At 39.9% G+C, this 25,828-nt stretch overlaps 1 protein-coding gene across 1 annotated transcript in view; it reads left to right on the top strand.

Moving 5' to 3' along the window:
• The window catches only part of LOC137294978 (two pore calcium channel protein 1-like), a 35,464-nt gene extending 10,197 nt beyond the window's left edge, over positions 1 to 25,267 (top strand). Inside the window, exons 2-19 of the mRNA XM_067826214.1 lie at positions 8,558 to 8,640; positions 8,966 to 9,086; positions 9,748 to 9,870; positions 10,383 to 10,508; positions 12,188 to 12,306; positions 12,514 to 12,618; positions 12,974 to 13,100; positions 14,901 to 15,102; positions 15,493 to 15,637; positions 16,028 to 16,192; positions 16,428 to 16,492; positions 18,731 to 18,812; positions 19,571 to 19,640; positions 21,503 to 21,728; positions 22,202 to 22,292; positions 22,643 to 22,759; positions 23,009 to 23,175; positions 24,869 to 25,267. Of these exons, the coding sequence (XP_067682315.1) occupies positions 8,558 to 8,640; positions 8,966 to 9,086; positions 9,748 to 9,870; positions 10,383 to 10,508; positions 12,188 to 12,306; positions 12,514 to 12,618; positions 12,974 to 13,100; positions 14,901 to 15,102; positions 15,493 to 15,637; positions 16,028 to 16,192; positions 16,428 to 16,492; positions 18,731 to 18,812; positions 19,571 to 19,640; positions 21,503 to 21,728; positions 22,202 to 22,292; positions 22,643 to 22,759; positions 23,009 to 23,175; positions 24,869 to 24,996 (2,262 nt within the window). The 3' untranslated portion in view covers positions 24,997 to 25,267. The remainder of the gene's footprint in view (positions 1 to 8,557; positions 8,641 to 8,965; positions 9,087 to 9,747; positions 9,871 to 10,382; positions 10,509 to 12,187; positions 12,307 to 12,513; positions 12,619 to 12,973; positions 13,101 to 14,900; positions 15,103 to 15,492; positions 15,638 to 16,027; positions 16,193 to 16,427; positions 16,493 to 18,730; positions 18,813 to 19,570; positions 19,641 to 21,502; positions 21,729 to 22,201; positions 22,293 to 22,642; positions 22,760 to 23,008; positions 23,176 to 24,868) is intronic.
• The last annotated feature ends 561 nt before the right edge of the window (positions 25,268 to 25,828 follow it).

Raw genomic sequence — 25,828 nt, 5'->3', positions numbered from 1 at the left:
GTCTGGGTGCTAACGCAGAAGTTCAACTCGGTGTTGAAAGACCTCAGGGAGCAGACGCGATGGGTGGCCTTATTTCACTGCAAGGACAGGGATTCGTTCGAGGAGTGTTTGAGAGAGAACGATGTGATGAGTAAATTAGAACGGGAACGGGTAAAGAAACAGCTCGCTGAAACTAAACACGCTAAGCTCGTATTAAAGACCGACCAACCAGTAGCATATATAGTTTGCTAAGCAAAGCTAAGTAAAAGCTAAGCAAAGCTAAGCAAAGCTAAGCAAAGCTAAGCATAGCTATGATATTTGAAGTATTTGTCGTGTGCAACTTAACTTTCATTTCTCTGTGTTTTGTTTGTATCGGGTATTATATAGTTAAAACTAAATCTTACTTGTTATATTATAAGATGGAGTGTGAGGAATTGCTCGAACAATTGTCTGTGGAGGGTTCCCCAACTGGGGATTCCCCCAAGCGAGAGAAACTGGTGGCGTTGGCTGTTGGCGGCAAAGCCAAACATTACTTTGGAGACTACACTCCAGATAAAATTAACAAAATGTCAGCCGAAGAAATCGATAAGCTGTACGCTAGATACGAGTCCCGGCTCGGAGCAGAAATGACAAAGACAATAGGATCGGCTATGACCCAGATATACACCGGTATTGTATCACACTTCCTTCCCATTCCACCAGAGCGCCGACTTTACCTGTGGGAGGACCTAGATAAAGACCCTTTTATCGAACACGCCGTGAGCTCTATCAGCTGCGGGCTGTACCACAAATATGGTATGTTGTTGGCCCCAGTGACGGCGGCGATTATCACGGCAAAACATTGCCAATTTGAGAGAAAGAATAATAATAATAGTATAGATGGATGCTGCACAGGAAACCCCAGTGGAGGTACCCCCAACAGTGATGGAGGAGACCCCACCCCCAACAGTGACCCCTTCAGTGGAGGTACCTCCAACAGTAACCAGACAGAAGAATCCTAAGAGAGTAGCTGCCGGTAAAAAACGGTGGTGTAACCAACATAAAGTGACCAATCCAACCCGACTGTTGTTGGCTGTAGGTGTAACTGCTGCCGTGGTTATAACATGGTTATACACCTCCCACAGTGAGCCACAACCCAACAGTGAGAACAGTGAGGGTATGGGGGTATCCCCCATGGTAGACCCGCATATCATGTTATAATTTAAAATATTTTATATCATATACATAATGTCTGAGGGGAAAACGTTCGTCAACGACGCATACCACGCCACAGTGGTAGCCAGTCTAGCCGTAGGGTACGCTCGGTTGACTAAAATGGTGCTTAAACAACCAACTATCAAGCTAGATTTCAACCTGCAGGATATGGGTATGCTCATAATGAACCTTGGTATGGCGATGGCCACAAAAGACATCCTAGTAAAACAAGGAATAATACCTGATAATATAATGAAATAAATATAGGGATGGCCACGATAGCTATGATGGTTGGTGGGGCGTTAGTGAATGCCCTGGCATTTTCCGGGAGTAATTTCCTCTTCTCGAAACTACGAGATGATCACGCGGCTGAAATACAGGAAGAAAGGAAGCGACACGATCTCGCTACTGAGAAATTACAAAGAGCACAGGCCGAGTACGCTAAAAAACGCCTCCAGAGGCTCGATTTCATTAACGAACAACTCCAGCGTGAAAACCATGCCGTTCAAACATTCAACGATGTCGATGAAGCAATGAAAGAATACTACCTACTAACTGGTAAACGATTGGAAGCGCTCAATGAACCCACACTCGCTCAGTACTACACACCATCCAAGGGACAAATGAATCGTGAACTGGGCTTCATAGTGTTGGGTATAGCAGCTACTGCGTTGGTTGCTAAGCAATTAAACTAAAATACCTATATAAGTAAACATGAGACCCGCTCCATACCGATGCGAATATATACTTATGGGGAAGACCGAGGCCTGTGGTAGGAAATGCAGGAATCAGGGGTTCTGTTGTTTCCATATGGGAAGTCCTAACTACACGTGTTCTGTGTGTGGTATCGGGGTTAAAGGGCACTACTGTTTATGTAAAGCTCACGGAGCGAACGTAGTCAGACATCAACTCATATACGAGAATAAAAAAGACTACATAAAAGAACGTAGGCGACTGCTCAAGATAAAATCCAATTAGAGATTGGTTCTCTTAGGTGTAAACATGTCTACTGTACATTCTTGAATATGGAAGCCTATCTTACGGTAAAACAATTAAAAGCTATAGCAAAACAGCTTGGATGCCGGCGTTATTCAAACCTGGGGAGAGCCGGGTTAATCGAATTGTTATCAAATAACCAAACACTGATCGATGCCTACATAGATTCACACAAGCTGTTGGAAGACTTACGAGAATTGTGGCCAACAAACCGAGTTTGGTTAATAAGTGATTACAAGAAATAAAATATTTTTTATCAAGAGTGGAGGAGTTACCTCCCCTTACTGTGAACCAATTAGACATTAGTTCTCTTAGGTGTAAACACAATGACTACTGTGCGCGAGCTCAAGAGGGTCGCAAAACAGAGAGGTGTTATCGGGTATTCTAGAATGCGGAAGCCAGCATTGTTGAGATTACTAGGTTTAGAAGTCCCTCCTACGGTAAAACAGTTAAAAGCTCAAGCGAAACAGCTTGGATACACGGGTTATTCAAAACTGGGGAAAGCCGGGTTAACCACATTGTTATCACATACCCCAGTAGCACGTCCAACTATAAAACAACTGAAAGCCGAGGCACACGATTTGGGTTTAGGTGGGTATTCTCGTATGAGAAAACCACAGCTTGTAGAATTATTACGACAGAATAGAGCTATTGACCTACAGTTTGTGCGCACTGAGCACGCCGTAGGCAATTATTTGAGAGGTTGGCGCATGCACATTGATAGAAACATAGATATTACAGATATTAAGCCTCTGATAGCTGATAAGGTCAACCAGGAACTAAATAATCTAGGAAGTATCAAGTTTCAGATCACAGTGAAAATGTCACTCGATAAACAGGTTGGGAGTACCACTGAGTATTTTCAACCTTACTTCCGAGGTAAACAAGAGGTCGTCACACATGCAGAGACCATTGACACATCAATCGATAATAGTTTTCAGCAGATACGAGAATACCTAGAACGCTACACACACTTAGGGTCCGGGTGGGCTGTAGATAAAATCGATAACGTCTATCTAGATATAGCTAAATACGTGCCGTTCAGAGGTGGGTCATACCTAGACTTGCCTCCCTACTATAAGAACAAACAAGCCATAGTAAACGTTAAGAATAGAGGAAACGATTGCTTGAGGTTATCTCTCAGGTCAGCCATATTTCCAGCTGCCACTAATCCGAACAGGCCTTCTAATTATCCACAGGACGATGGGCTCAACTGGGATGGTATAGATGAACCAACCCCAATAACCCAGATTACTAAAGTAGAAAAACAGAATAATCTGGCTATAAATGTTTTTGGTCACGAAGGTAATACAACAATAATACACAGGGTCAGCCCGGTGAAGGATTGTCAAGTTATTAATTTATTCATGATTCAAAAAGGTGAAAAGTATCACTACACGTGGATAAAACATCTCAGCCGGTTGTTACACGACCAGTCGAAACACGATGGGGAAAAACACTTTTGTGTACGATGCCTACACTGTTTCAGTCGGGCCGATTTATTAGAATCCCACCTGGAGGATTGCCAAGGTGTTGGGCAGACGGCCATACGAGTCGACATGCCTAAGGAAGGTGAAAATATCCTAAAATTCGACAATCACAAGAACCAAATGTCTGTGCCTTATATAATATACGCCGACTTCGAAGCCTTAGTGGCTGCCGCCGGCGAGGCTCCCAGTGGTGCCTTCACACACAAAACACAAGAGCATAAAGCCTGTTCGTTTGGATACATTGTCGCCCGTTGTGACGGGGAAACGAAAGCTCCGGTAGTGTATAGGGGTCCTGACGCGGCTGAAAGGTTTCTAAAGTGCTTACAGGAGGAAGAAAAAATTATTAGGAATGCATTGTATAGAATCGCTCCAATGCGTATGACCAGAGCCGACAAGCTAGCTCACGCCAGTAGCACTAACTGTCATGTGTGCGACTCGCCACTTAACGGTGATTCGGTGAGAGATCACTGCCACATAACTGGTAAGTATAGAGGCGCCGCTCACAACGCGTGCAACCTCAAGCTTAAAATCAATCCTAAGACAATAAACATTCCCGTTGTCTTTCACAACTTGAGAGGATACGACTCTCACTTGATCATGCAGGCCATCGCGAAAATCGATGGTAATATATCGTGCATCCCCAACAACATGGAGAGATACATCTCCTTCAGCTTAAACGGACTTAGGTTCATTGACTCGTTTCAATTCCTCCTGTCGTCACTCGACAGTCTGGTCAAGGCCAACAATACCTTCCCTATCACAGATCGATACACAGACGCCGAGACTAGACACCTGCTCATGAGGAAGGGCGTGTACCCATATGAGTACATGGATAGCTGGGCTAAGTTCACAGAGACCAGACTACCTCCTATCGACTGTTTTTATAGCAAGCTGAATGAGGCGTCCGTCTCACGAGACGATTACTCGCACGCGATTAACGTATGGAATAAACTTGGTTGTAAGAACCTTGGCGATTATCACGACCTGTACTTGAGGACAGATGTACTGCTGTTAGCCGACGTGTTCGAGACGTTTCGGCAAACATGTTTAAAGCAGTATAAACTCGACCCCGCATGGTATTACACCAGCCCAGGTCTGTCGTGGGACGCCTTGCTTAGAAAGACCGGAGTTAATTTAGAATTGCTCACAGATTACGATATGCACCTATTCATTGAGAAAGGCTTGCGAGGTGGGATTTCCATGGCATCCAAACGATACGCGAAAGCAAATAATCAATACGTGAAAGGTTACGATCCTAACAAACCAACCAATCACATTCTCTACCTCGACGCAAACAACCTGTACGGCTGGGCCATGAGCCAGTATCTACCTACAGGAGGATTCGAATGGGTACCAAACATTGATATTATGAGTATTGCACCAGATTCGAACAAAGGGTATATCCTCGAAGTTGACTTAGAGTATCCCAATGAATTACACACATCACACAACAGCTATCCCCTTGCACCCGAACGTATGAGGGTTAACCCAGACTGGATGTCTGAGTACCAACATAACTTGTCAGGTGGTCGTGTGGCGGACGTTGAGAAACTCGTGCCTAACTTAATGAATAAGACCAAGTACATAGTTCACTATCGCAACCTACAGCTGTACCTGTCATTGGGTATGAGGCTGACCAAAATACACAGGGTGCTCATGTTCGACCAGAGCCCATGGATGGAGCCCTACATCAGAATGAACACAGACCTACGAAAAAAAGCCACCAGTGATTTTGAGAAAAATCTCTACAAGCTCATGAACAACTCGGTGTTTGGTAAGACTATGGAAAACCTGAGGAAACGCGTAACCGTGAAACTGGTTAGATCTAGTGAGGAAGACAAGCTCAGGAAATTGATAGCCAGTCCGGCATTCAACCGTAATAAAATATTCACAGATGACCTAGTTGCCATACACATGAAGAAAAGTCACATAAAATTCAACCGACCTGTTTACGTTGGGATGAGTATCCTCGATTTATCCAAACACCTGATGTACGACTTTTACTACAACGAGCTCAAGAAACAGTACGGCGACAGGTGCGAAGTGCTGTACACTGACACGGATTCCCTGCTGATGGAGATTCGAACCGAGGACGTGTACGAGGATATGAAAAAACACATCGATTTATACGACACCAGCGACTATCCTAAGACCCATACCATGCACAGCACGGTAAATAAAAAGGTCCTAGGTAAGATGAAGGACGAGTGTGCTGGCACGCCAATAGCTGAGTACATAGGTTTAAGACCTAAGATGTATTCTATATTGAAAGCCGACAATAGTGAGATCCGAAAAGCTAAAGGGGTTAAGAAGTATGTGGTGAAACAACACATCAAACACGCCAGATTCAAGGAGGCCCTGTTCAAGACCCGTACCTTTAGGCATAAGATGAACACGCTTAGAAGTGATGGGCATAAGATATACGGACTGACTATAAACAAGACGTCCCTATCGCCTATGGACACGAAACGTTGGATAGCTATTGATGGTATAAACACATACGCGTATGGACATGAAAAAATTTGAGGCTATTTATTACAGCCCGCGTGGATATTGGAAAGGAGCTAGCGCAGTAGATAAGCTATCTAAAATGGCACGAGTATCACCAGAGAAAGCCAAAGCGTGGCTTGAAAAACAAGCCCTGTGGCAGATCTATTTGCCGGCGCCACGCTACGTACCTAGAAGGAGTTTCAGAATTAACATACCTAATAGCATTCACCAGGCAGACCTACTGTTCCTACCTCATGATAAGAGGTACAAGTATGCCTTAACCGTAGTGGACGTAGCCAGTCGTTACAAGGAAGCCGAACCCTTGACCACGAAAGATTCGGCCAAAGTAGCCAAAGGATTAGAACGCATATACAAACGCAGCCCGCTGACTTGGCCAACAGAGCTGCAAGTTGATCCAGGACGGGAGTTCATGGGTGCCGTTTCACAACTGCTAGCCAAACACGATACAAAGGTCAGACGTGGCACGGCCGGAGCCCATCGCAGCCAAGCTATAGTTGAGAGATTTAATAGGACTTTGGCTGAGCGCTTGTTCGGCCATCAATATGCTAGGGAAATGACAACCACTGGAAAACGATCGACCGAATGGGTAGCGAGGTTACCCGAGGTGGTGTCGGCAATCAACCATGAAGTCACCCGGCTCACTGGTAAGAAACCGGCAGACGCTATCAAACTAAAATCAGTGTTAGCAGAGTCGTCTGCTCCATTGCGTGGAAAGGAGAAACAGATACCGGATAGGGCCTTAGTTAGGTATTTATACCAGCCGGGGGAACACGAGGGCGATAGCCGTAAGCGAGCCACCGATCCTATATGGTCAGTCAAAACTTACAACATAGATAAAGTGGATATGAAAGCCGACGAACCTAACTTCTACTACTTGAGGGATGGGCCGGGTAGGGGATTTGTAAGAGAAGAATTATTGATCGTACCGTACGGCACAGTATTACCGCCTGCCAAGTCACGGTAAACGTGATGGCGTGGCTTTGTAGTAGGGGCAATAGTAGCAAGAGCTAATGGTCCCACCAAAGCCTCATTTAGTAAATGAGGCTTTTTAGAGGGGTTTTTGAAAAGTGTTTTCGGACTGTCATTCCCTATACTACTCATATACAGATATTTCCATTCATTTTGAAGAAGTTTCAAGGTCAAATCACTATGTCACATCTTGACACTGCAGTACAGAACGTCACCAGTGAAAGAATGCATTCTGGAGATTACCATTCTTCTGTTAACAGGCGTCTGTCGTCGTCACCATTACACTCAGTGCCTCCATTTTCTAAACGTATCAACTTGCTTGTATAACAATTACCTCCTTCTAAACTGATGTAAAATTTCATGTACTAAAGTCTATTTGTGGGCAAGTCATACATGTTTGAAAACACAACATTTTCATAACAGGTTTCTTGTCCATGCATTTCTTTTTTGGGACAGTACATTTCTAAAAGTCATAAAAAGAGATATTCACAACTCTGTTTAATGTGTGGGAGAGTCACAAGTACCTACAATACATGATCAAAATCAGCCTTGAATATCATCAAGTAATGAGATAGGACTCATCTCTGGTCATATGCCCCAGAGAGTTTCATAAAAGTGATTCAATACACATTTGCCTAATAGCTCATATATTATGATGTTATTCAATCTTGTAGCTGTTAGATATTAATGACATGTTCACACCGATCATAGATCATTGTGTGTCGACTTGAAATGGACACCAGATAGAGGATCAAAGTCTTCCTTTAAATATAGATTTTGTGTGGTTTTGAATGAGATAGTTGGTCTGTAGGATGTGGCCTTAATTCCACCTTGAAATAATTTTCTTATATATAACTAAGACATGAACAGTCTGAGATTGTGAAATGTCTAATGCTTTGCATGTTATTTTTTAGCAAAGGATAAAACATCTCATAGAGAAAATAGAGTGTATGCCTAATTTGTATTAACCATCCTTTTCCCTTCATATTTCATTGGTGGGCATGCTAACAGTCTAGTGATTAAAGCATCTGGCCATCATGCTGAAGACTCAGCTTCAATCACTGATATCCACATTTCTGGTGTCCAGTGCCATGATATTGATGGAATATTTGCTAAGAGCGTCATGAAACTAAATTTTAACTCACTCAGATTTCAGTGGGGCAGTGGGGTGGCCCAGGTTCAATTCCCTGTATGGGTACATTGTGTGAAGCCAGTTTGTGGTGTCCTCACCTCCATGGTATTGCTGGAATATTGCTGAAAGTGGTGTAAATCCCAGCTCGCTCGCTCGCTCACTCACTCACTCACTCACTCACTCACTCACTCACTCACTCACTCACTCACTCACTCACTCACTCACTCACTCTGAGGACACATTTTATGTGTATGCAACTGTGAACATTTTGTCATTCTGTTTTCAGAAATTGTTGCTTGCTGCAACTCTGGTGTTGGATGCAAAACGAGGTCGGAACATGGAATTCAAAACAGACCATGAACACGTGAAGTAAGCTATTTGTTACTGCTATCTAAAGAACTGGAGAACATTTCCTTGCAGGTCAATTCCAAAGGACATTTATTTGACCAATTAGAGCACCGCATCAACTCACTCATTTTAACACTAATACAGTTCTGGAATCAAGCACCTTGAAACCTGAAGTTCACGAATTACATAAACTTTAATTTTTCCTCATCCTAACTCATGCTTATTATGCTTCTCTAGTTACTTTATGCGAATGATAGTGGAACACTTGAAATCCCTTGAAGTTCCCTCTTTTGAAGAGGACATACAGTCACACTCACCCACAGGTAGCCTCCCTTTATGGTTTCAGAGCATATATATTATACCACAAGTTCTACTTGCGATGGCTGCTGTACTTCTTCATCATGATTGACCTTGCCCTTGCGCTGGTTGAGTACCCAGCTGTTCCTGGCTGGCTGGCACCATACTGGGTGAGACTTACATGACCTTACAAAGTCATCAACTGACCAATCGGTCTATCTCATGTTGAAACCTATAGGGTCACTGAAACATGTCAACAAGGTCATGTATCAGTGTGTTCACAATCCTACAAACAAGAATTTCTGCAAGTTCTGTTGATACTGTACAAAATTCAGCATTGAAAAATGGACTGACATGCTAAAGAAACCCCTTTAAAATCTTTTAGATGGAAACACTGTCCTTAAGTTCATTTAAACCTGCAATTTGCAGTTGGAGTTATTTTCCTTTCCCTAATAGTGACATTTGATTGGTCGGTAAAATATGAAATACCTTTGGAATGAATCCTGGCATAAATGCAAACCCCAGTCTAGTAGTAACCATCTATTATGTCTATGGTAGCAATGACAGGTCCTCAGAACCCATGCGTATTGAAAGAGCTGACAAGAATGAGCATTCTGTTTACTATTCCTGACAGGGTAGACTGTACCTCATCAAGATGTGATAGAACATGGCTGATGGTATTAAACAAGGCTTTGCATGGCCTACTTTCTAAGAATACTCTGCTGTAAAAGTGACAGTAAGGTGTTTTCAAATGCATACTTTATGTATTATGTAAATAACCACATCATAATAAATTTTCGAAATATGGCACTGACATGGTTGTTTTTGCAGGCTACGATGATTGTAGAGGGCATATGTATGGCGTACTTTACTTTCCGTATCTGCCATTGTGCCTATGTCACAACCAACTTCTGGAAGGACACCAAGAACATCATGGTCATTGCTTGTATTGTGGTGAGTTTTGCCTGTGTGTTGTTGGTTTCTCTGTTATTGTGATGAGTTGTACTTATGTATTGGTGAGTCTCTCCTGTATCATTTTAAACTAGTTGTACTTGTGTATTGGTGAGTTTACCCTGCATTGTAGTGAGTTGTACTTGTGTGTTGGTGAGTTTCTTCTGTATTGTGGTGAGCTATACTTGTGTATTGGTGAGTTTAACCTGTATTGTGGTAAGTTGTACTTGTGTGTTGGTGAGTTTCTTCTGTATTGTGGTGAGCTATACTTGTGCATTGGTGAGGTTATCCTGTATTGTGGTGAGTTGTACATGTGTACTAGGAGTTTCTCCTGTATTGTGCTCATGCACTTTACTCCTATACTCTGTTGAGTTTTACTCCTATAATGGTTGATTTCCTTTGTCAGGTGGTGGGTTTCCTTTGTATCATGAAGGGATTTTCTGTGTATCATGATGGGTTTTCTTGTAAAAGTTCTAAAATATCACTTTTTTTAACATATGTTTTATTTTTTTCAGCTGACAGTGCTCGATATCATCTGTTTTATTGTGTGGCAAAACCTGGTCACCCCACCAACCCGTGCCATTAGATGGTCAAGGTCACTTAGACCGTTCTTCATAGTGAACTTCTCTGATGGGAAGCAGGTAGAATGATCTCATTATCATATTCCAGGGCGTAAACAATGCTTTAAAGCATAATACAATAGAAGAAACACTAATTAAGTATTTCACAGAGTGTTTGATTCCTGGAATTCTAGCATCAAATACTTAATAACTAATATCTGAAGAGATATAATGAAAGACAGAAAGTATCTGTAATTGTCTCCTGTCTTAACCCTCACAGCAGCGAGACAGACATAAGAATACATTTGATGGAATACTATACTGAGAGGCAATAAAAATGCATATGAGGAATAAATGTCAGATATAATTCCCATTTATCTAAAATTACCATATGAATATACAGGCAATGTCATTATGATGACTTGTTAACAGTACTCAGTGTTTACAGATGATTACAGATGCAACAATGTCTTTGCAAGCATTTCCAAAACAAATGGTATGAGATCACACAACTGTCAGTGACACATCTCAGTACCGTGTGTCCTTCGAAAGGGTTGTCTGGTTGATGTGGAAGTGATTAGCAAGATCTCTCTGTGTTTGGCCAGAATGCAGCATTCGAGTCACTTGGATCCCTTGGACGTTGGTCAACCATGGCATCATGAATGTGAATGATATCCATTTCTCAACATGTACTTTTGGTGGAGCTGAGTGTGCACTTTGCACGTGCACCATGGTTTTCTGTTCATCCAACTGCATTGTCATCACAGATGCTCTTGGGTGCATTTGAAATGTCACATCCTTGTGATTTGAAAATGTGGGATTCGAACCTAAACATCAGAGTTGTGCATTTTTTAACCATATGATTTCACCATATTGTAGTTTTGGAAACAGCAACATTTCTAAAACAAACTTAGTATAGAAGGTCCAGTATGCGTCTTTAATGCCCCTCAGTATGTCATGTTGAAAAGGATGGCATCATGTGATTCTGTGACAACTGAATCTGCTTGCGAGCAGAATGCTAGAAAGAAAATGACCAAATGCATGTTCTGATAAATACTTATTCTGCTACAAATATTGCCATTCTGGCAAACTAATTGTCTTGTTGAGTGTTGAACTGAGACAAAAAGGCACTTCTCAGTAATGTTTAGTGAATGAGTATGGTTTTAGTGTCACTTTTAGGAATATTAGCAATATTACAGCATTAGCACGCCAGAGGGGCACCAGTAATTAGCTTCAGCCATTGTACCCATGTGTTGAAACAAACCCACACCTTCGATGTGATGAGCACACTTCAATCACAATGCCATGGTTAAGGAGATGATATAGAACAGACTGATCAATGCAAGGCATCTTTACATTTTCTACACATGTTCATCCCCCACAGGGAGACAACATAGTAAGAGCAGATTAAGGACAATGTGCAAAAAGATTTGTTGATCCATGTGTGGCCTTGTCCAATGAGTCTCCACAATTTGCTGTGGAACAAATTTTGCTGTGACTGCTGGTTTGTCCTGAATATATTTTGATTTCTGGTTTGTCAGGAACATACCTGTACTTGTGGACCTCACAAAAATGGTCAACAGCTAAGACCTGCATCACTTTGGACTTTCTTCCGACATCTTGGTATTCTGTGATGTAACTGGTGTAATGTACAAAGTGGCAGTAAACCAGAAATACTCATTTATGGGTGTATGTTACCCTCATGCATGCCTACAGACCTGTCCGCTTACTTACTCACTAACTCATCCTAATTTCAACAGATCCGTCGAGCTTTTCGCAACATACGCCGAACTGTGCCCGACATCCTCAACGTGCTCATCCTGTTCATCCTCAGCGTTTTCCTCTTTGCTCTGCTGGCTCTTAAGCTGTTCTACAAAAGGTGAGACCAGGACGCTTTCTGTAATGGAGATGTCATGAGAATCTCTTGACCCTGAATGTATGACATCTCCAGTTTAAATAATATTGAATGACATCTCTGACTTATGTTCATCATCATCGCCTGTGATCTTTAGGTATGAACTTATCAAGCTCTTCTCTAAGATGATATTGATATACTGTAAACATGACATTTTTGTAATACTTTCAGAAAGAACTTGGTTTATCCTAATGGTGACCCTTACTTCAAGAACTACCTTGACTGCGTGTGGGATCTGTATGTCCTTGTTACAACCGCCAACAACCCTGATGTCATGTGAGTACCTGTAGCCTTTGTTACCCTCACTCTCAAACACTCAGCCAGGGACCTGCACATAGAGTAGAAGCTCTGTGGTTCATACCATGTCATACAGTAATATGCCAAATAACTTTTGGAGGTTTCTTGTTCATATGATACCTTGTATGAGGAATTAAGAAGATGCCAGAAAAATTGGTCGGCTCACTCGGAATCGATTCCCACATATATACCATGTGTGAAGCCCATTTCTGGTGTGATATTACTGAATATGTTGTTAAAAACGGCATAAAACCAAACTCATTCACTCACTCTGGTTTAAGTGAAACTGTACCTGTAAGAACTCCACTGAATTTACCCCTCACATGTTCTGCAGGATGCCAGCGTACGACTACAACAACTTTTTTGCCGTCTTCTTCATCATCTACCTCATCATCTGCCTGTACATCTTCATGAGTATCGTCCTGGCTGCCATCTACAACAACTACAAGAAGAACCTCAAGGTTAGCATTCTTCAGTCACAAAGAAGTTGGCACTGCTCCATTTTACAAATATACTCTTAAAAAAAAAAGTAGGGGATCTTCATTTTTTTTATTCACGATTCAAAATATTTAGGAGATTTATCAGAGTCAATCAATGTTGATGTGATATTATTGAATGTTTTGAGAGTGCATCACCATTTGCACTTCCTTGCAACCATTACAGTTATTTGGAATTTAGTCGCTTTTGAAAGATGATTGGTGTACGGCATGTAATTTGCAAGTATATGATTTTCATTTTAAAACACACAAGAAACAAACACTAACAAATGTGTAATGCAAGATGAGTGTCAAAATTAATGTTCTAAGTGATTTCTTGACCTTGAAAAAACGTCAAAATCAGGAATGGGACCCCATGCACGTGTATGGGGCTACTGCAATGTGTACATGCATATCATGCGTTGTGTTTAGGGAAGGTAATAGAGGGCATTGGTGGTGTGTTCATAAGATGTCTTTCCTTGAAATGTTTGTTAATGTTTACACTTCCTGTCCAAATTGAAAGTTCATTATCCACTACTTTTTGTGAAGAGTATATAACAAATAAGCATATATATTCAATAAGCATATATATTCACGCCATTAACTAATTAAGTCATAACAATACTTGCCAGATGAGGATAGCGCGAGCAACACGATGGCCGAATATAAACCATCATGGTCTAATGTGAGCCACATTGGTTTATGTAAGCTTTTATCGTCTAATCTGAATATTCAAAGTCTAATATAAGTATCTGTGAGCTACTGTATGACATCATGGTTTAATGTATGACCATGTATCATGGTCTAATTTAGGCCCCAATGGTCTAATGTTGGCCATCATGGTTTGTTGCAAGCCTTCAAGATCTGATGTATGTCTGATGTATTGTGGTCTAATGTAAGCTTTCATGTTTTAATGTAAGCCATGTCTAATGTATGACATCATGGTCTAATTTAGGCCTTCATAGTCTAATGTTGGCCATCATTGTGTAATGTAAACATTCATGGTCTAATATATGACACCACGGTCTGTTGCATGCCTTCATGATCTGATCTCTGTATTCATGGTCTGATGCATAACATTATGGTCTAATATAAGCCATCATGGTTTAGTGCAAACCATAATGGTCTAATGTAAGCCATCATGGTCTAATGTAGGTCATCATGGTCTAATGCATGACATTACAGTCTAATTTAAGGCATCATGGTCTAATGTAAGCCTTCCTGGCCTATTATAAGCCATCATGGTCTAACATATGGCATCATGGTTCAGTGTAGGTCTTCATGGTCTAATGTAAGCCTTCATGGTCTAACATATGACATCAATCTATTGCATGCCTCCATGATCTGATTTATGTATCCAGTGTCTGATGTATGACATCGTAGGGTATTGTAGGCCTTCATAGTTTAATGTAATTACTCATCATTTAATGTATGACATCGTCATTCAATGTAGGTCATCATGATGTCATGACCTATTGTAGTCCTTCATGGTCTAATATTGGTCATGATGGTCTAATATAAACCTTCATGGCCTAATGTGTATCTTCATAGTCTATTGCAAGCTTTTTTGAAAGGTTTCCTTTACTAGTAAACTTTTAGGTGCCTTTAACAACAATCAAGCAAAAGCCAAGGGAGCTTTTCTTCCCCTCTGCCCTGAAGTACATTTTCATGCTAGTCTAAGGATTTCATATGACTAGGGGGTTTTACACAAAGGGATAGTAGCACTGCAACAGTCATAATTAACACAGTCATATGGTCATATGGTAATTGCAAGATGTATTTCAGAATGAGGTCCGCATGTCAGTGTATGGAAAACGACGTCGGTTAGCCAAAGCGTTTGAGCTTCTCAAGGTGCGTCGGAATGGAGAGTATGTAATTACCAAAGGATGCTGGATCCAACTGATGGGGATCGTACTTCCCACCAAGAGCATTATGCACCTCGAGGTCATGATGAAGGTGCTTGATATCGGGGGCAACGAATGTATACGTGAGTCATTCCTCATGGTTTCTAGATTCAGTAAAGCTATTTTTAAAATCTAATAGGAAATTCAAATGTATTAGTAAGGCCAAAATATACCATCACAATGACAATGTTTAGACACATAATTGTGATGCAAAGCAAACACAGCAAAAAACAGACTCAGAAAGGTGCCAATTTTTATATCTTAAAGAGTTCACAAATACATTTGTTGGTTGTTTTACAGCAAGAAAACATTTGTTTTAGAAAAGAAGTTCATTACTGCACCAAATATTTTTAATTAGAAGATGACAACACCAATTATGCAAAATTGATTGAATAAAGGTCCAAATTCTATCTGAAAAAAAAGAAATTCAGAATGTTTGAAAATTCAGTTCAGTTGCTACATCTTATTTTCAGGTAAGAAGCAATTCATGGGACTTGCCGATCTTCTTCAGGTGGAGCTCAGCGAGGTCAAGGATAGACAGACTTTGATAGAGAAATATTTCCCTAAAGTATATAACTCCTACGCCAGCATGTTGCTGAAGATCGTCGTCCGACACAAGTATAGTATATGACAGATTTGTCTAACAGCTTATCCCCAAACCTTCACAAGTGTTAAAGTTTTTTGTTTCAAATTGCTGAGCAGTACAGAGTATTTTTTCCTCTCACTGAAAACGCCTGACCTCTTAAAGCTGGTCATCATATAGTTTTTATATGGTTTTATGACCATGAGTCATGAATCAAAATTCAGATCCCATTAAAATGAAGTCTTATTTGTCCATGTCAGTAATGTTGATTAAATATTTATTTTCATAAGGTTTCAAAAACAATCTATGGTATTGTTCTTGGAGATATTAAGGTATGATTTTGTTAAGACAAATTGCTAACACCTGATATTCATTCAGACTGAGAAAGTCCTCAATCAGCGTTTGAATTCTAATTTTCTTTTCAGATTTTTCCGTTATTCCTTTGACTTCCTTATCTTCATCAATGCCTTCTTCATCGCCTTTGATATTGACGATGCAGACTGGTTCTTCCTCTCCATGTTTATGGTGGAAATATTTCTGAAACTCTATACATATGGTGCCAAAGAGTTTTTCATGCGCTTCTGGAATATGTAAGACAAGAATACAGTTCACAGTCCATTAACTGATTCAACAATTGTCATTTCTCAAAGAAATATCTTTGATGCCATTTTGTACTTATATAAGAACTGCATCTAATTGTCATGATTGCTAAATATAGGGTGTTTAGATGGTAACAAAAATGGTTTTTTTTAAAATTCAATATAGATAAAATGTTACATAATGATGATAGGAACACATACTTATTGACTTCAATTTGTTTTTCAGATTTGATTTTTTTGTGATAGCTGCATGTGTGATAGCATCTGCAGTGGAGGTTATTATTGGAGCATGTAAGTGTACTTTTAAATATATTTTTTGATAAAAAATGGATGATTTATGATTTGATAATGCATTAATCAGAACTGAAGCTTGTGTAGCCTGACACAATTGTTCTTATAGTGAGTAAGTAGAGCTTTTTGTTGTGAACATGTTTTGTGTTGTTTTGCTGATTTTAAACTTTTGATAAATAAAACATGGATTTTAAGTATGTTAGTCTTCTGTCTCCTCCTTATGAATCTCTGCAAATATGTTTGAGAACTCTTTTGAAAACATACATTCTTAAGAAACCATTTTTGAATAAAATTATATTTATGCTGTTATTTCTTGTTGTATTATTTCAGGTATATCCTGCTATTTCCTTCTCTTCAAATAAGACAGAGCCAAACCATGGCTCAGTCATGTTCATCAGTTCTCTGATCAAAGTTACCTCCCCTTAATATTTCTATTTTGTTTATTTTTGTCCTTCTCAACATGCTCCTAGCAAGTCATTGTGAACTAGTTTTGATATTCTGTAATTCTGAATTTAGAAATCTGCTGTTGATGTTGTTTAGTATTTTTGTCTGTCTTTTTTTTAGATATTTTTTATATTCATATAGAGAGGTGTTTTCCGTCATAAATCTTTGTGTATTTACTTTGTTTACTTTGTTTTGTATTTTGTTGGTCTTCTGGTTGTTGGAATATGTATTGTATGCATACAATAGCATATCAATTTTGGAGCTGGTCATTTCTTGGAGCACCTGGATTTGGATATTTAGGCCCTTCCCAAAATGTGTCCGCCATCTTGCATTAACTGCATTAACACCAAATGTGTACTGTCATATGTACATCAGTATATTGGGGTTGTTCCCGTCAAGACAAGCACCTTCAGTCAGACTCCCCAGAAGGAGTATAATCCACAGATACCAAATGTGTACTGTCATATGTACATCAGTATATTGGGGTTGTTCCCATCAAGACAAGCACCTTCAGTCAGACTCCCCAAAAGGAGTATAATTCACAGACACCAAATGTGTACTGTCATATGTACATCAGTGTATTTGGGTTGTACCCATCAAGACAAGCACCTTCAGTCAGACTCCCCAAAAGGAGTATAATCCACAGACACCAAATGTGTACTGTCATATGTACATCAGTATATTGGGGTTGTTCCCATCAAGACAAGCACCTTCAGTCAGACTCCCCAGAAGGAGTATAATCCACAGACACCAAATGTGTACTGTCATATGTACATCAGTGTATTTGGGTTGTACCCATCAAGACAAGCACCTTCAGTCAGACTCCCCAAAAGGAGTATAATCCACAGACACCAAATGTGAACTGTCATATGTACATCAGTGTATTTGGGTTGTTCCCATCAAGACAAGCACCTTCAGTCAGACTCCCCAAAAGGAGTATAATCCACAGACACCAAATGTGTACTGTCATATGTACATCTCCTGGTACGATGTGTGCCAGTATCATGTCACCTTATGGCTTGGGTGACTTTGATGTCATCACCTTCTTTGATACCTTTCGCGTCTTCTCAACTTCTAGAGGCATTCTCTATAGATGACAGTTATAAGAATACCCACAGAGACTAGTTTTGGTGCGATTAATTGAAATAATCGAAGTTGGTCACAGTGACTAATTGACCGAGCAATCAATCATGTTTCTACATAATCAAACACAAACAAACATCATGGAGCACTTGTTTACATTAATAAAATTTTTCACAATTTTGGTTTCGTCTGCTCAAAGTCATGATTGCATTAATCTTTAAGACTCCAAGAAATTTATATTCCTAACATACTAGTCATCTTTAAAGATGTGAAAATTGCAAATTTTGTGCAATTTGCAAAAACAAAACCCAAAGAACAACATGTTTTTCCTATATTTCTTTGTGCATTAACAAAAATAACCATGAAAATTTCATAAATAATGCAAACCAATTATTTTCAATGATTTATCAGTTGTAATGAACCAATCATCTATTATTAGATTTGAACCAATTCCCAACAGTAATAAAGAGTTGTTGATATGGAAAACTTGACTTTTATAATTAATGGTTGATGTTTCGGCTGGTGTTATCTCCATTATCAAAGGAAAAACCTTTTCTGTCTTTCTCTGCCTCCTTATTATTACAGTAACATGTGGTACCAGCCTCCAAAACCTTTCAAATTTTGTGCTGAGTTTTCAGGAATTTGTCGACCATGAGCTTGCTTCTCTATCCATCTTATCATAACACCATTATCACTTTGTTCGTGTTGCAGCATCCGACGAGTTCCGCACACTGGATGTGCTTCTTGTTCTCCGTGTGATGAGATTAATCAAACTGTTCGGCAGCATACAGAGGTAAGTGGTGCTTGTGCAGAAATCTTATCAAGCTAAGCCTCTTAACAACAAAGTTAGTAACCTCCATAGAGAAACTGTAAGCTTATCTACATAAACAATAGGAATCTTGAAGCAGACCCATCCTCGTTCTAGACCCCGAGCCTCAGGTGCCTCACTTGGGTGATTGCATTATGCAGAGAACTAATCCATAAATGATCTTTGTACAAAGATGATCTTGCTTGACATGGTCATTTGTCAATAGCATCAAGAGTGAGTGAATGAGTTTAGTTTTACACTGCACACAGCAATATTCCAGCTCTATGGTGGTGCTCTTTAAAGTCTCAAATCTGGATCAAACAAATTAGTGATCAATAGCATGAGCATGAATCTATGCAACTGGGATATGATGACATGCGTCAAACAAGTCAGCAAGCCTGACCACCCAATCCAATTAGTCACCTCTTACAACAAGCATGGGTTACTGAAGATCAATTCTAACTCTGATCTTCACGGGTCATGGCATTATTATCACTGTGTAGAGTGAAACTGTTGATGTTTCCCATTTGCTTGGATTCATGCTCGTGCAATCAACCAATGGTTTGCCAGACCAATATCTACAGACTGCTGTTATAGGTGGAGTTTTGTAGCTAATTCGGTGATAATATCCCTACCATGCTTTATTTAATCTGTTAAAATGTCCAGAGATCTGTCAAATAAATATTCTTGTGTGTATTTATCTTTCATCATATGGTACTGGTATTCTGATATCTCATTCACAGATTTAAAGTCATAATTATGACCATCGTCAATATTGGACCTTCCATCCTGACTTACGGTGGCGTCATAATGGTTAGTACTTGGAAAAGAAGAATAAGTTAAACTGCGAATTATTGGCATAGATGATAATGTTTAAATATATTGCAATATTTCTTGCCATCTTTTTAGTCATAATAATGGTGCATTGAAAAGTAAACGTAAAATTAGTCTGGTCTTTTTATTGTTTGACTATTTAATGTGCACCCAGCTGAACTTTGTCCCGTTCCTCAAAGCGATCATAGTGCTGTGACAGTCGTAAGTCAATGTTAGAGAATGAGACACTTTTAGCATGATAACGATGTAAAAATCTCAACATGTTGAAACTCAACCAGCCGAAACTCAAAATGTTGCTTAAAGGTCACATGCAACCAAAAAATCAAGCATAATGAAAACACATTTATCACTTATTCATGACATACAATATACATTGCTGCTTTTAAAAATACAAATAAACAAACTTATAAGCGTACAATCACGATTCAAAAGTGCATTATTTTGTACTTGGGCTTACTTCCCCCAAAACGAAGCCTTCGGGAGACCGAACCCTGTCGTAGCGGATGGATCTGCACTCAAGTGTAACGACGGCTTGCGATTGGCTGTTTCATTTGCTGATATGCTGAGGGTTCATTGTATGTACAGAAAGATGATCTGTTTGATGGGCATGTTAGAAGTATGGCGAGTCACAAGAAAGTAAGATTCTTTATGAATAACAACTTCTTTTTGTGTACTTGATGCGTCGTTTCAGCATGGATTCATAGTCCCACGGCCGAAAGCTATGATTACACGATGCCATTTAGAAAGTGGTCAAATGCAACATATGTCATATTTGGGATTTCACTTTCTTTCTTGGAAGTCGCGGTGGCTGAGCGGGCTAGGCGGCTGACTTTGTGTGCTGGCGATTAGGTGCCTGACTCTGTGGGTGCGGGTTCGAATCCCGCATGGGACTCAACCGAAAAAAGTACTAGAATTTGTACTTTACTAAGAAAGTGAAATCCCAAATATGACATATGTTGCATTTATGTCTTATAGTCGGATAGGTGTTAAGTTCAAATTGCACGTGGTCAATGATTGAAGCTGTGTAATGCATGTTGTCTTTAGCAGACAGGCAGGCAGACATATAGGTGTGAATAAACCAGACACTGAGCTTTCTCTGAGACAGAGACTGCTTACCACAATCAACAAGTTTTTTTACATAACGTGTAGATTATTTACTTGTTTGTGTACACAACAAGATTATACTACTGCTCACGACCTTAGACTCTGGGCATGCATAGTGTTTCAAGCTCCACGAACCTATTCAGAGCGCATGCGTCATGGACGCAGCGCAGCACAGATGTTGAAACCAGTTTTCCCCCCAGCGCTGGGGGAAATTTAGTGAAACGTTTGAACTATGATTTCACTGACTTTTCTTTCATTGCATTTTTTTTTCAACTTTATAGGTTGAATTGGCATTTTTTATGATTTGTTTCGGTAAGTGCATACCGAAAGGTACCAGAATCTGTAAAGTTGCGTTTTACATTGCATGTGACCTTTAATGCAATAAACAAAAATTGTCATGCATAAAGTTGTATGTTTCATTTTCAAAGTGTGGGAGTTATGATCACCTTAGTACTATGATCACATTGAGGAACACAGCCCTGGAGAATCTTATGCCATATTGTTTGCTCTGCCTGAGTGTGAATTCGGCTTTGGCTACAGGTGGAATTGACATAAACTCTAATACCAGTAATCCATAAATAAATGTTTTCCATGTCAATTTTATCCATACTAAAGTGAATTTACAATCAAGTGCACATTCTTTGAATGTTTATTTGAGTGCAGTTGAAATTTCTACTTCCAAAGTCATAATCAAATCTGTGAAGGAACTTCCTTACAAGAATGGTGACTGTTCACAGGTATTCTACTACTTCTATGCTATTATTGGGATGGAAATCTTCAACAATAAGATACAATATTTCGGCTACAACGAGTCAACAGTACTGGAAAGTCAGAGATATTGTGGCAACCCAGCTCTGAAGGATTCCACATTCTACAAGTCTCATTACTGTAGTAACAACTTCAACGATCTGCTCAAGTCAATTGTGTTGCTGTTTGAGTTGACTGTAGTCAATCAATGGCATGATATCCTTTTGGTCAATGAACTATAAACAGACACTATCTCAGTAATAATAGCGTATCATTTATGTAAGGTACTCTCTCTATTTCTCATTTGCTCACTAACTCACTCACTCACTCACTCATTCGCTCTTGACCCAACTCAGGAAGACCCGGGTTTGAATTGATCTTCAGTAACCCATCCTTGTCATCAAAAGTGGCAAACACATGTCATTATATCCCAGTTGTATAGATTGATGGTCGCTGCATTGTCTGGTCCAGACTCAATGATTTAAAGACTGGAATAGTTGGAATATTGCTGAATGTGGGAATTAAAGACCAACCAATCAAACCCAATCAATCAATCAATCAATCAATCAATCTGAAGAGTCCAAATCTGGTATTTTCACCCACCAGCCTAGGTTTCAACAAACATTACTGTAATGTGTATTGTAAAAGTTATGGATAAGTCCGCCATCTTTACCTTAACTCTATCTCACTGCTCACATCAGGGTTTGTGCTGGTAACCCACAAGGCCGCCAGGATATATTTCTTTCTCTTCCATCTCACATGTGTTGTGCTGGTCCTCAAGTAAGTCAACTTTATAAGTACAATCACCAAATTCAGATATTTCTTTTGTACACCATTTTCTTAAAATTAGAAAACATATCACAAATATGGGTACACCGGCATAATCTCAACAGGGTTGTTGGCAAAAAATAGATCAATTGTTGTTTGAAAATGCAATCTATCTTAACAGTATCCTGAAGTGTTTGCAGTGCAAGTACAACCATTAACCAGTCAGTATAGAAAATGCTTTATTGAAGTTTGTACTTTGCAGTTTTTTTCACCTTGCTCATTGTACAGTATTGGGACTTTGTGTTGTGGGTTGTCCTTGACAGTTATAACCTCAACTTCCATGTGACGTGTTCTCCTTGCAGTATTTTCACAGCATTCATCCTAGAAGCATTCATCCTGGAGTATTCTCTGCAGAAGGTTCCCAAACTAGAGTCGCAAGTTGAGGCCAAGATCAAGGAAATGGGCCTTGGCATTGGCAGGTGTGTGTATAGATTGATGCTCATGCTGTTTATCACTGGATTGTCCAGTCCAGACTTGAATATTTACAGACTGCCACCACATAAACGGAATATTGCTGAGTGCAGTGTAAAACTAAACTCACTCACTCACTCAGTCATGTACGGACGCATGCACACTCACTCACTCATTCATTCTCTCACTTTGATGCCAGATGAAAGCTGCTGTTTCTATTTATTCACAGTTAACATTTGTTCTAAATGCTTTTCTAGCAAGAAGCCAAACCCTGCAATTTCAACATCAACAGATTCCATAGAACTCATAGAAAATGAAGTACCCCCAGACAGAAGAGAGGATGACAAGGGAGATGACTCTGACAGTGAGAGCATCCCAGACCTTTCACAGGAAACAGGACTAAAGTTTCATCTCAAGAAGAAAAGTATGTACATTCTATTATCCTGCTGTTAACAGCTTCATGTTGCCATATTTTGTTTTACTTAGTTTGTTCTGTGATGTAAATTGTAATATGGAAGTGGAATATTATACCAAAGTGTTTTAGTTTTTTTATCATCTGAAAAGAGAAATGGGGAATAACACAAAACAAATCTGATATTGTCCATGTTTGTTCTTGTTAATAGATTTTGTTGAATCAGTATTGCAACCTTGGTCTCCTTGATAAACTACTGAGAGGCTCCAACCACTTCTTGGCCCAGAATGTAATCCATATTCCAATATCCATATTCATGAATGCCTGACACCCTGTTATCCTGTTACTTTTACCCCATACTATCCTGAGAACGAAATGTACAACTAGGAATCACTGCATCCTGAAAAACTATTTAGATGCAGTATGTAACAGCCGGATCTTGCATACAGAGAAAGATCATGCGTACAGAGAAGGATCATGCATACAGAGAAGTCGACTGAAGATTTGTCTTTCCAACAGAAAGTAATGATAATAATAATAGTAATGATATTAATAATGATCGGTCAAGTTACAATAAGGAGGAGTCATTTAGCAGCTTGTGGAAGATCAGCTGGAGACATGCTCCAGAGTACCCAGATTCAAGACAACTTTCGGTTCAAGTATAAATCTCGCTTAAAGAAAATCTGGGGCACAGAGCTAAATGCTCGTAAGGAGGTCAAAGCCACCATTACTTTTGCCATGCCAGTCCTCTCCTGTTAGAGACTGGACAAAACAGGTCATCCAGCGTCTTCACCGCCTGATCAGGATGATCATTTCTGATAACTAAGCTGAAATTTGAGGTTCAGTGTACTGCTGAATGGTACAGCAATGGGAGTAAACCAGGTGAAGTCATTCACCAAGTCTGCCCAGAGTCGATCATCTGTGGAGAAGCTTTCTGAGAAGCCATTGCATCATGTGTGCATGCAGAGTGTGGAACAGATTAGCAATCCTACTAACTCCTTCATGTGGATAAAGTCAGGTGGTCTAAAATGTGAAATGTAACACAGAAGGCTGCAGTGTTAAGGAGTCTACATATTCACCATAAATTTCGGGTTCAAGTGGGCAGTGTTTCCTGAGAGAAGTCCCATTTGCCACTTGTAGTGGGGACAGGGGCTCTGAGCTGATGATGAGCCCTACCAGGCTGGCTGTGCCAGGATCATCCAAACCCCTCTGATGATTACTACTTTTAGTCTGTGAAATATATTAACACTTATGGGCATTTATAAAGCACTTGGATCCTTGCTGTTGTGCATGCTCAGAGCACTGACATTTTTACCCAGTTATCCCAAGCTGCCTGTTAGGCGCTAGAAGGTTAAAAGTCGTATGACTTTTCCCACCGGGTACCCATTCACAGCTGGGCAAACAAACTTGCCTTGGGAGAGACCCCATGTATCATGTTTGCATTGTTGTTGAGTCAGACAGAATTCCTAGAAATTCTCAAAGTCAAGCTGTCAAACATGGTCACCAATCTGAGGACTCCCCTTGACCAACATTTCTTAATCCCAACTGATTTGTTGTCTTCTTTTCATTCCAGCAAGATGTCTTCAAATATAATCTTACAGTAAATTGTACACAGAATAGTTTTTTCTTCACTGAACATGCTGAAATAGTAATTAAGGAAGGGCAGTTTAAGGTATTCTTTGTTACCCAAATCTGTTATTTCCAGGTCGCAAGAAGGTGGAGGTGTTGTTGATGCAGATGTTCGAGGGAGAGATTGAAGATGATGACGAAGGTCTACAGCTCAATGAGGAGTACTTTGCAACACGCAGACCAACTCTAGAATCAATCACATGACAGGCAAAACATCATGCATTGACCCAGAAAACGGCTCACCTATCTTACACTCCAGCAATCCCAAGATGTGCTTGCAACTCTGATATGGTCACTTATGTCAGACATCTTGCATTTAGGGTTCCTTCAGCAACAGTGACATCAGATTCTCATCAACTATTATTCAAAGTAGCATTAAACTCTGTTCAACTTTAACCTTTGACCCCAGGCCATGATAATTAAACTATTAAAATGTATATAGCAATCTAACATTTTGATCATAAAGTTGATCATGTCAGACCCCATTGATCAAGTGAGTTAGTGAGCTGGGATTTACATCGCCTTAAGCAGTACTGGAGCAAATTTCACGGCAGGGGACAACAGAAATTGGCTTGTCACATTGTACCCATGTGGGAAATCAAACCCGAGCCTTCAGTATGAAAAGCTAATGCTTTAACCTCTGGGCTACACAACCCCTTCTTCCATCGTTCAGGAAACAACTTTTCAAAATATATGCATTCATAAGTTGTTAATTTTGGAAAAGTTCTAAGGATTTCAGCTGACACTTTACCATCTAGATAATGGGGCTCAAATGTATATAACACATTTATTTAAGAAATGGCATCAGTATGTATTTTGTTGTGATGTGAAAAAAAATCAGTGTGATGTATGATAAACAGTGAAATTTCTGTGGTGGCAGTAACAGCATACTACTTATCTAATTGTAAATGCTGAAAGTGTAGACACAAGATGAAATGAGTGACATTCAGTCATTGTCAGTATTGTTAGCCGATCATAGCCGATCATAGCTCCCATACGCTAACATATACCAAGAATAAACAGTTAAGCACCAGCC

Source organism: Haliotis asinina, chromosome 8 (assembly GCF_037392515.1).
Source record: "Haliotis asinina isolate JCU_RB_2024 chromosome 8, JCU_Hal_asi_v2, whole genome shotgun sequence".
Lineage (NCBI taxonomy): Eukaryota > Metazoa > Mollusca > Gastropoda > Lepetellida > Haliotidae > Haliotis > Haliotis asinina.
The sequence above is the reverse complement of the archived record's forward strand: the minus strand, read 5'-3'. Positions and strand labels throughout refer to the sequence as shown.